The sequence below is a fragment of the Montipora capricornis genome, chromosome 10, assembly GCF_036669925.1.
Source record: "Montipora capricornis isolate CH-2021 chromosome 10, ASM3666992v2, whole genome shotgun sequence".
Classification (NCBI taxonomy): domain Eukaryota; kingdom Metazoa; phylum Cnidaria; class Anthozoa; order Scleractinia; family Acroporidae; genus Montipora; species Montipora capricornis.
Window position 1 is genome coordinate 53,285,399 of NC_090892.1, and position 12,429 is coordinate 53,297,827.

General features: G+C 37.9%; 1 protein-coding gene across 1 annotated transcript in view; it reads right to left on the bottom strand.

Annotated features, from left to right (window-relative positions):
- LOC138018539 (copine-3-like) overlaps positions 1-12,429 on the bottom strand; it is a 31,625-nt gene that overhangs the window by 17,541 nt on the left and 1,655 nt on the right. Inside the window, exons 2-10 of the mRNA XM_068865208.1 lie at positions 11,219-11,398; positions 10,994-11,068; positions 10,489-10,563; positions 9,837-9,920; positions 4,639-4,728; positions 2,925-3,023; positions 2,352-2,438; positions 954-1,013; positions 117-250 (exon numbers count right to left, since the gene is read on the bottom strand). Of these exons, the coding sequence (XP_068721309.1) occupies positions 117-250; positions 954-1,013; positions 2,352-2,438; positions 2,925-3,023; positions 4,639-4,728; positions 9,837-9,920; positions 10,489-10,563; positions 10,994-11,068; positions 11,219-11,398 (884 nt within the window). The remainder of the gene's footprint in view (positions 1-116; positions 251-953; positions 1,014-2,351; positions 2,439-2,924; positions 3,024-4,638; positions 4,729-9,836; positions 9,921-10,488; positions 10,564-10,993; positions 11,069-11,218; positions 11,399-12,429) is intronic.

The window sequence follows — 12,429 nt, forward strand, 5'->3', positions numbered from 1 at the left end:
ATGCAATAGGGCAAATTGGAAAAAGGGACTACTAAGAAAATACAACTTTACACCCTGACCAATACTGGTATACTCAAGGAACAACACATTTTTCAGCCAGACACCTGGTGTTTTACCTGTCATAATCCTGAATAATCTCTCCCACAGCCGTCAGAGCCTGCAAATACTCATTTGGCGCATAAGGGTTCATGTAGTGAAGAGAATTTGGTTTGGTTGGTTCACCATTAGAAGCTGTAAAGTCTATACCAACCTGAAGAGTCAGATCAGTAACAATATTAGACAGAACAAGTGAACTGATCCTCAAACTTAACTGGACAATTTATTTTGAGCAATATTGTCTCTTTTAGACACCCGAAAGATTCAAGTAACTCTAACAGGATTTGAACCCATGACCTCTGCAATGCCACATTGTGTGCCAGAGGTCATGGGTTGTCATCCGGTGTTGCAGAGGTTATGGGTTCGAATCCTGTTGGAGCCACCTGAATTTTTCAGGTGATTTTCAGAGACAATTGCTCAAATTGTCCTGCTAAGTGCAAGGATCACATCGCTCCTTCGTCTATAACCCGCACTTCAAATAATATAAACATTTATTTCATTCAATATTAGACAGCTGTGCCTCTTATATTACTGAATGAACTTCAATGGTCTGCATATGTGTACTGAAAGTTAAGAACTGTGTGTTTCTTTATACCCCTACTGCAAAGTTCAAGGTCCATAAATTGAACATGAAAAAGCAATGAGTGGTAATTAACTTGCAGGCGTACTCAAAAGTCCAGAAAACCTTTCAAACAGTTATGGCAAGTTGGACTTTCATTCCTGATCCAGAGTGAGATTCGACAAACTCTTTTATAGAAGAGGTGATGTTCCAGATCTTCATCCTGGAAATAAGATAATTCACGATACACACAACCTATAAGGAAAGTCTCACACTAAGGTGCTGGTTCAAAACATACCGTAAAATTAAGCTGGCAGCCGCCTTGAATGTAGTCCAAGAATGATGACACTTTGATAATCTGAAAAAATTAGAAATCAAAGGCATCAAGAAAATAAAAATCATTATTGGGTGTTTTAATATGCCTAATTCAGGAGCCAATGGTTATTGTTGTACGCCAAATTAATGTAAAAGTTGCTATATGTTTTGATAATATTGGCAAATTTTGACTCCTTAGTTTAGTATGTCAGGTAGTTAAAAATTTATTTATTCAATTTAAGCTACTTTTTTCATGTTTATTTATGTTATACTGTACAAGTTTTAAGCTGTTCTCCACTGCACTAACTGTATTCTAAAACTAATTTATTTTATTTTATTTATTCATTTTCATGTGAATGTGTAGTTATGTATTTGTAACCATTTTATCTGGAATATTTATTGTAAGCAATGCTCGCCTCGACTAGCTATTGCTAACTGCGAGCATTACAAAGTTTTGTGATATTTTATGCAAAATACATAATACAACCTGAAACCTGAAACCTGAAACCTATACTCACAAAGCCAGTTTAAATTTCTAACTTGAAAGAACACAAGAAACACAAGTCAAATAATAGCAACAGTACACCACACAAAAAGCCACCAGCCACTAGAATTTGAACAGAAACTCAGCAAGAGGATAGGCTAAGGAACTGTAAATGAATATACCATGCAGTCTTGCTAAATTTTGGTTTCATCAAACAAGATACAGTGTACATGCAGCAGGGGTTTCAACAATTTTTGAGGTAGATGCCTGGGCTAATCAATGTAAGTGATAGTCGCACCTGTCTTTTATAAGGGTTTGAGTGAAAATCAAGGCAGATCAGAGCAGCTGGTGGTGAAAGGCAAATTCCTGACAACATACTGTTAGACGGTGGTATACCACCGGTGACCGGCTTCTAATGAAACCTCTGTATGTGTAACATTACCTCTGAAAAAAGATTTGTGAGCTGATGTTTGGAGAGTCAGCCCTTCATCAGTCTGAGGGCAAATAGAAGGGAAGGGCTATAAAAGCTCCAAACATCAGTTTCCAAAATTAATCTTTCTTACTGTGGTAATTAAGTTACCTTAATTTATCAACTTTTTCGATAAAACCAAACTTCATGTTTCACTCTGCACTGCCCCAGCTTCTCAATTTCTTTTTAATTAGTAACAATATACACGAAAAAAAATTCAGCAAGTTGATTGGCTCAGAGAATGTCAATTAATCCCAAATAGAGTGTAGAAAGTGAAATTTAGTGCAGAAAGTTGACATAGTGCAATAAAGGTGACATTGTTGCACTCATGTATGTTTGAGGTTTGTATGTATGTTATTCCGGTTTTGGAACAGGAAATGCTTTTTAAAAATGAGACATTGATCATTGTAAAAAAATGTCATACATACCTCACATCGTGTAAGTGAAACTAAGCCTGAGTTCTTGTATCCTTTCTTTTTCTTCTGTTTCTTTTCATTTATACATGGCCATTGTTGCTGAAGAGTAAAAAAAACTAAATAATTATTAAGTACCAGAGTCAAGACTGCAGGCACTAGTATACAGACTACCAGAAATCTTATAGATCAGGCCAATTTACCTGAAGTCTGATTATGCAATGCATACATGTATCTCTACAACTCAGTTTATTATTCCATAGAGCCTAAGCATTCCAGGTATACACCAAATAAAAATGCAGGGTGCTTGGTCGATAGTAAATCAATTGATTGATCAATCAATCAATCAATCAATCAATCAATCAATTTACTAAACTGTCACTGCTTCTAGCAATTATCACAAGTGCATGGTACACTAACAAAATTGGGGACAACTACATTGTATAGTTGTATTGTAGATAAATGGTCTGAGATTTTCTCCATCATTGGGTGGCCATTTCCATTTCTAGGGCTAACCCTCCTGAACATGGATCACATTGGAATAAAGATAGCACGTAAAATGACACTCTAATATCAGTTTTGAATTACCTCCCTAGGTGGTTGAATAGAACTCATCTCCCTAAGGTTTGTTGTAAATGATCCAATAAAGTCATGTGAACCATCAGAATCCCAGTCAAAACATGAAATCTGAAATACAGAGGATAACAAAGTTTTTTTTATAGTCAGACAAAATGAAATTTGTTTACAGTAACTACAGTGTATACATCCAGTTTTTAAATAATATTATGAACTTTCAGTTTGAAACTTGGGATATTGAAATTTGGTGCTGAAAAAATTATTCAGTACATAAACAACTAGTATGAATTTCATGGAGAAGTACTGGTTTAAAATAAAACACTCATGGGTGTTTTGCCTGTAAGTAAACAGGTTTGACCCGAATGACTAGCCCAGAAACTTGGGCTATGTACGGCAACTTAAAATACTTGACACAATTTCTGCAGACCCTACATGTATCTTGTTCTCCTTCTGGTGATTTTTAGAGAGGCTAAGCTCACAGGGCACCTGGCATTTCTTATCATTACGATTATCATAATCTCATCAATTTTTTTTATCGTATAATTTTATTATTAATAAGTTATCACAACGCAGGTACATGTACAAAAGTCTGACTGGATCAACTTGGATCGCTCACCTCGGATCGACGTAAAAGAAATGACAAAGCCTTGAGAAATCACCCTAGCCATAATCTTTAAGCTAACCTTAGTGAAATCATTTTGGCTGTTTTGGCTGTTTTTCGCTCGATCTCAGGTGAACAATCTGAGTTGATCTGGTCCGACTTTTGTACCTGCCCGTAATCACATCATTTTTCTCATGCAAAATTATTATTATAAAGAAATAAGTACTTAAAATTTTTTTCAACAACTACTAAATATTACATTGCACTCACCCTCTAGGCTCATGCCATTTTGTTCACCTTTGAAAAAATGTACTGGTGCTTACGTACTCCAAATTGTACTAGAAATCATGTAATTACCTATTGCACTAATTATTACTTTGAAAGTTTGTTTGGTTATCACCAGACCAGCAAAGTTTTAAGCCTTTGTTTTAAGCACAAGATCATCCATTTCAATTTCATTTTCTTCTTATTTGGTGGCCTGTGTTGAGTAGTAACTTTCAAATCAGTGAGTGGGCCAAGGAAAAAAGCAAAGTAAAACACTTGACTCCCTACAGAACACACTGTGTGCATTGAATGGAAGGCAGCCCTGGAGTTTTGGGCTTTCAGACCTATAAACCATTAATGTTTCAAAGAGACAATACCCTGAAAATATGCTGCATTCCTTATTGATTGATCTGAGTCTTCGATGTTATTTGTTTCTCGATCAAACCTAGGTCAGATCTGATTCAGAATTATAATGATGTGCTGTAAAATTCAAAACCAATACTTAAAGTAGAGACCCTTGGATCGACATTTAAGCTCAAAATTTATTTCAGTTGCATGTTACCCATTGACCCCTGGGAGTGAGACTTTACAGATTTTAGTCTGTCTGACGCTAGACGATTTTATTCTTCAAATGGGGGTGTCCTAGGGTGTTTGAGGTGACAATGGGTTACGCAAACAATTTTTCATAATTTGAAGAAAAGGTACAAGTAATCAATGATCGCTGCCAGTGTCACTTTACAGTGCAAGTACAAAATACAAACCAGAGTGGACAAATACCGATAGTCCACGAACAGGTATATTTAATTTAATATTATTTTAAAATGATCTGAGGTCTCTAACAGTAGTTAAACCTTTCATTACCTGAATTATCCTGTCATAATCACCATTACAAATTTGTTGGACAGGAATTTGAAATGGTTTCCATCTGGGATTTAAGTTGTTTTGAATGACCTAAAAAAAAAATGAGTATGTTGTGATTCAAATTTTCTCTTGGTCTGAGATTTTTCAAACCAGTTCAATTGTTCAAGATTATTGTCCGGTATTCATTATATATTGGAAAACTGTGCAGTTACTGAAACAAAAATATAGTTGTAATTATATGGAACAAGGAAAAGTGTGCAAACAATTATTGCAAGATGGCATTTGCCATTTCAAAGGAATTCTTTAATGAAACATAAAAACATTGAGAGACAATTTTGTCCTTTTTCATTAAATTACAGGAGTATCTGACTACTCACAACTTTGCATAAAACATCACTAGAATGTAAGTAAAGTCAAGTTGGATGGAAAGATTTTGATCCATCGAAATAAACCTGACATACACTCTGACTAGTTTATATATTTACTGATGATCATTGTTATTCTTATAGTGTACATTGTAGATGCTAGCATGACACATTGTGTCAATGAGTCTTAATACTGTGCCCAAAGTACATGTGTGTTGCAGACATTTGTACCCTACCAAGTGCTTGCATAGTTAGCGCTAACTATGGTGCTTGTCAGTAAAAGCAGTTTGAGGGTGATCTGCCAACTTGTGAATACATGTACATGTAACCCAGTAACAGAACAATCATGTCTTGAGAATGTGGAATGAACTTTTTTGCTTCCACGAATAAATGTTTTCCTTCTATCTACAGTGTGTTATTTTAATAATCATCTGCATAGAATGTTGATAGACTAATGATTAAAGCATGGTACTACATTCTGTAGATGTCAATATGGCAATTCATTGTTTATAACTATAATTTTATAATAATAGTTTTATAATGCAAAACATACTAGTAGTACAAAAACTGAGTAAACAATAGTATTTAACAATTATTATTATTATTGTTTACTCTGTACATGTTTTGCATTATGATGATGATAATAATAATAATTGAAATTCCATCAATATATTCAACAAAAAACAATAATGGAGCTACCTACATTATTTTTGTCAGGTATTGAAAGGGGCTATGAAAGGGTAGAGAAATTCTTTGAGCAATATGAACCACAACAGGCCCATTAATCTCCAAGCAACTTTAAATGCGAGTTCTACCTGGCTACAACCATGATCGATACAATAGGCCTGGGGTTGTTACACTGGATAAGATAAAAAATGCAATAAATATTATTGTTGTATTTTGAGCCTTTCTTGTTCATTGCCATATTTGGGCATGCCCATATACGGAGAGCCTAGTGTAAAGTTTTCTATGTGTTCTGACAATAAAACTGCTTCAGTTGTTGTGTTCAACATTTGTGTGTTTCTGTTTCGAGTTGTTATCAGCTATGAATTATTACATCTGGGGAAGAGGACTGGATTTCAAGAACACCATGAGTATAATTGGTCAGTTAAGAGAGTTCAACTGAGCAAAAGAGTCGTTCGAAGAGTGTATCGAGCGGCTTGAAAATCCCATGAAAGTGAAGAGAATCAAGTGGCAGTCTTGCTAACAGTAATCGGACCAAAGACAAATGGCCTTCTCAGAAACCTTCTGACTCTGGACAAGCCAGACTCAAAGCCACACAAGGAACTTGTGGAAATTGTCAACAGTCATCTCCATCCAAAACCTCTTGTGATCGCCGAGTGGTTTAATTTTCATAATCGTTTTAGGAATGACTCCGAATCTGTGGCAGATTTTGCGGCACAACTGAAGAAGCTCTCGACTCACTGCGAGTTCGCAACTTTCTTGGATGATGCCCTAAGGGATCGTTTTGTTTTTGGATTGTGAAAGGAGTTGATTCAAAGAAAACTTATGGGCGAGAAAACTTTGGATTTCTCGGAAGCGTCTGAGACTGCACAATCTATGGAAATGGAAGAAAAGAAGTCCTTGGAACTCAAGGACTCGGGATCTTCCGAAATGCTGAAAACTGAGGAAGTTCATCGGCTGGGCCTTTCTTACGGCTCGCAAACCCAAGAAATTTTCCAAGGATAAGAGAGAGAAGTCCAAAACTGCTTGTTATTGATGTGGGAACACTGAACATAACAGCTCTGAATGTACATCGTAAATAATTTATAAGAAATACTGGTCTGATGCATGTGGTAAAATGGGTCATCTGAAAAAGGTTTTTTCGTTCCAAGGAGTCCAAGGATGCCAGGTACATCGAGACTACTAGTAAATGTGATGAGATGCATGATTCCTTAGGATTCTTCGCAATCTGTGAACAGGATGGCCAAGCCGCTACAGTTGTAACCATGACAGTGGAAGGCAAAGAATTGGTATTGGAAGTGGGCACAGGTGCATCCGTGACAGTCATTCACAAGGAAATGTTCAAGGAGAAATTGGGTCATCTGAAGCTGAGGCTGGCAAGCACCTCGCTGAAAACCTTATACTCTGAGACTGTGCTACGTACCTTTACATGTATGTGGAGAAACTGAGGTGCATGTAGAGTATCAGGGCCAGAGTGCCAAGTTACCTCTAATTGTTGCATAAGTTGATGGCAAGCCACCTATTCTTGGTCGTTAACCAGCTCAGTGTTGTTAAGCTGAACTGGAAGGAGCTTTTAAATGTTTCTTTTCTTGATTTTGTCAGTGAACTGTCTGCTAGGTACAAGGGTGTTTTTGGTCCAAGCCTGGGAAAAATCAAGGAGTTTGAAGACAGGCTATGTGTTCACTCGGAGGACCACCCTGAAACTTGTTTCATAAGGCCAGACCCGTGCCATACTCCTTAAGACGTGCGGTTGAGGCAGGGTTAGATCGCCTGGAGGAGCAGGAGGTATCACAAAGTGCATGGGCTGCCCCTGTTGTGGTCATCCTTAAGGCAGATGGTGGTGTACGTCTATGTGGGGACTTCACGGTCACGTTGAATCAAGTTTTGGATGTTGACAAATACCCTCTACTAAATCCCCAAGACTTGCTAAGTGCTCTGGCAGGAGGAACGCATTTTACGAAGTTGGATCTCAAGCATGCATATCAGCAGCTTTCTCTGAGTGAGGATTCCAAACAGTTTCTCACTATCAACACCAGTACAATTGTCTCCCATTTGGTGTGGCAAGTGCTCCTGTGATTTTCCAATCGACCATTCACACCATCCTCAAGGGTATCAATGGCGTTGTGTGTTACATCGATGAAACATCGATTACAGGACAGAATGACCAAGAGCTCCAAAATCGGCTAGAGGCCGTGCTGAGTGGGCTTGAAAGGTATGGAGTGCAACTTAAGTTATCCAAGTGTAGTTTCCTGTGGGAGAAGGTCCAGTTCTTGGGTCATGTGATTGATGGTGAGGGGGTCCACCCATCAGCCGAAAAGGCCATTGTTGAAGCTCCAACTCCTACTAATGTTACAGAGCTATGGTCCTTCCTTGGAATGCTCCAGTATTGCACCTGCTCAACAACCTGCTTTGGGAATGTGTGTCCTGGTTGTGGCAGCCATAGCATCAAAAATCTTTTGAGTCTCCAAAGGTTCTTGCTCACCATGATGTTAACCTTCCTATTAAATTGGCCTGTGATGCCTCTTCATATGGTATCAGAGCGGTGTTATCACATTTCATGCCGGGTGGTGAAGAGTGCCGTATTGCCCTTGCCTCAAGAACACTTTCTGCTAGTGAGAAGAACTATGCTCAGTTAGAGAAGGAGGCACAATCCATTATTTATGGTGTGAAAAAGTTTCATCAGTACCTTTCCGGAAGAAAGTTTGCCTTGGAAACTGACCACAAGACACTCTTGACCATCTTGGGCCCTAAGTCAGCAGTGCCAACCCTGGCTGCTGCACGGCCGCAGAGATGGTCTTTAATTCTTGCATCCTACCATTATGAGGTGGTTTTCCGCAAAACAACAGCACAGCAATGCTGATGGGTTATCCAGGCTCCCTGCAGACATGACTGGCACACCAGAGGTGAATGACATTTTTCATTTTACGTCATGTGAATGATCTTCCAGTCACAGCTGGGGATATTGCTAATGCAACAAAGAAGGATCCAGTATTAAGCAAGGTGTTACAGTTGGTTAAATGTGGAAGAGAGGAAGAGAGGAAGCCCTACACCCTTATTTTACGTGGCATTTTGAACTTTCTGTGGAACAGGATTGTCTTCTCTGGGGGTTGTGAGTGGTTATCCCCATCTATGATCTAACTCAGACTGTCCCACTAGTGGAAAATGTCAGAACCTGCCAACTGAGGTTTCTGGGACGTGTACTTTATAGGATGCCTGATGCTGAGCCATGCAAGGAGTATGCACTGTACATTCCATCACATGGGAAGAGGAAACCAGGAAGGCAATGAACCCTGTTTCTCAGTTACATTCAACACCTATTGGGAGATACAGACAACATGATTGGCTCAGACAAGCTGTCTGAATTGGCACAGGACCATTGTGGTTGGAGGAAGCTTGTAGTCGCCTGCTCTGCAGACGACAGATGATGATGATCCCTAGGGCATTACAGGACAGGATCCTTGAAGACCTTCATGCTGATCATCCAGACCTGTGTTTGCCATATGAAATCTTTGGCTACTTAGGAGTTACCTATGGTGGCCCAGTCTTGACAAGGCAATTGAGTCCGTGGTGGGAAATTGTACAGCAAGTCAGTCGACTTGGAAACAACCTGCTACTGCACCCCTGGTTCCATGGAAGTGGCCTGTCCGAGTTCTACAATGTGTGTACATGGATTATGCAGAGAAGGACCATGTGTACTTTGTAGTGGTAGATGTAGTGGTAGATGCCCACTTGAAGTGACCAGAGGTATTCTACATGTACCAACACCCATAGGACTATCAAAACGCTAAGTTATCTGTTCACAGCATATGGTCTTCCAGAGGAGATCGTATCAGATAAGTGAGTTTATTGAATGGCTTCTGACACTTGATAAAAAAATCCAAACAAGGGTTCGAATAATAATTATTTTATTGTGAGAGGACAACATTAGCATACATGTACAAGCAAAACAAGCTTAATGCCTTATTAGTGTGCTGATAGGCTGTTTTACTCATTACTTATTAATGATTTTTTTTAAACCATAAATAAAGGATCCCAATTAACCTACCGTATCTAACATTATTTTATTTCATACATTGTAAGTCACCTCCTTGTCTTGTCATATCCATACAGATATCCTGTAGTTATCACTAGTAACTAACTCGCACCCACCTCTGTTCTATGCACAACAACAAAGCTTCCATCTTCTTTTGCCCTTGAAAACTCCAAATAAGGGTCACTCTTTCCAAGAAAATCCTGAGTTAAAGGTTATGAAAAGTCAACCATAAACCACATAACATTAACCCTAGGATATTTTATTTCCTTTCCTTGAACTAGAACCAGAGATCCCATTACTATGGTTATGGAGCCATACCTTACAAAATTTAATATTTCAGTTTCATAAGTACATGTAACCATCTCTTTCAGACAGCTATTTAACAATTATTCCTCGAGCCCGAATGGGCTCTGAGTCAATAGCCCATGAGGCCGAAGGCCGAATGGGCTATTGACTCAGAGGCCACGAGGGCGAGAGGAATAATTGTTTTAGTTAGTAAAATCCAACTAGTTGGTCAAAAAAATATCGCGACAAAACATCTTTCGCTAGAGTTAAAGCTAGACTTTAATTGCTGTTTTGGTTTTCAAAGCCGGCGCTTTTCACTACTAGTGGGCTATAACAAATAGCCTACTAGTAGCTCAACCAATCAGAACGCAGCATTGATAATAGACCACTAGTTGGATTTTACTAATAAATTATTATATAGACACCCGACATAAAAACATGAATAATTTTTATTTAATGAGATCTATTAAAAATGAAACCAACCTTTTTGTCTAATTTTTCTGCCCTGAACTGCAAAAAAACCTCATCATTTCCACCTGCAACTTCTTCTGCCACAACCTGACAAAACCAAAAATAAACTTAAAGAATCAAATTCTTTTTAACAAGTTGGATATGTCAGAGAAATATGAACAATTTATCTTTAATTGCCGCTAGTAGAGATAAAGTCGTACATTATTTACCATGGCAACTAACATTTCAAATTGAGAAACAAAACACTCAAAATTGATGCACTTCCGAACTGTTTATTTTAAGTACATTATTAAGGGTACTTCAGTACAAGAGCTTTCCCAATCATTTTTACCTTCATGCTACTGTTCAATTTGACTCATCAACAGAACCGCTGAGTTGCCTGAGCTACTTGCTGCTAAAGACGTTCTGACATTTTGTGAAAATTATATCACTTAATAAGTTAACATTCTAGCCAAATTCACCATTGACAATAAGAAAGTCAAACCAAAGTTTTTTAAGTACCCTTAACATAACTCACCGTTATAAAACTTGATTGGCCCCCTGTAGTACCTTTCAACACCAGTGGTTTAGTGTACGTTCCAGACGACACAAGCTAAAATGAATGATGAGAATAAATTATTTATTGATATCTATTTTGTGAGATGAATGTAATTTAAAAAAGAAACCTCAGAAAATTTTATTGGATGTTAAAATTCTCAAATTAATAGATGAATATTTACAGTGTATAGCTCTGACTTTGTACCTGACCCAAAGTGCTTTCCATTTCTCCCAGGAAATCTGCAGACTTTAAGTTACCAGAAGGACTATCAATATCATATATGAAAAACTTCAACTTCTGCAGTTCTTCAAAAAAGTAGTCAACAGTAACAGCCTTTGAAAACCGTGGATTTAGGGTGTTGTCCAGCCTTTCTGTTCGGCCTATCTGTAGATGAGATGAAGAATAAAAATACAACATGTAAGCATAACACTTTTGGCTGCCTGCAACAAAATCCAGGTTTATCAGCACTGGGAAATAGTATTTAACATTAGTATAATTAAATAAGTGATTATTGAAAATTTGTCTCGCTTTTTTTTCATTGATAGTCACCTCACCTTCGGTGAATAATAATGTTAAATATTAAAAAGCACATTTCAGTAACTGTTATTACAGTTGAGTCCACATCTCAGCGGTGTTCATTCCAGTAGGCAAAAAAACGAGGCGTTTCCGGGTCAAAAGAACACTTCTTATTGAAGGGCTGCATGATTTCTTGATTCTTGACTATTCCTTTGCTTTTTTTTGAGTAGTTTGATGTTTGTCTGGCCTAATTTTATCATGGAAACTATGGCAAGGCACTGTATAGCACATGGATGTGTTAACCAAAGTATTAAACAACACCAACTGTGTGAAACCATCATGGCATTCTTTGCCAATTACATGTACCAGTCAGAAACTCTTTGTCTGAGAAAAACGCAAATTCTGCACAGGAAGTAGAACTCATTTTTTTCACATTTCATGTGATAACTTGGTTGACCTGAAACATGCTGCAGAAACATGGGCTCAGCTGTAATAACAGCTATTGAGAGAACTCAGCTTCCACCACTGTGGCCTGTAGTAACTTTGTATTATTGATATTATTATTATTATCATTATTATGATTATTATTATTATCATTACTATTAATTACTATTATTGTTGTTGTTGTTGTTGTTTAGTTGTTTTTGTTATGAACAAGATATTTAATTATCAAAATAACCTCCTCACAAGGCTGCTGCCTAAGAAAGATTTTCCGGAGCCCTTCGGGCTTCCAGCATTAAAAGTTAGAAGCCCAAGCCATTTTTTCAAGAGCCCAGAATTAATTAATTAAAAGTGAGGATGAATCACCTTGTGATAAGCTACGCGCCCGTTCAGGCTACTCGCTCAGAAATTTGGTTGCCCGTGCTTGAAATAAAGGCGCCCCAGGCAACCGGGCGACT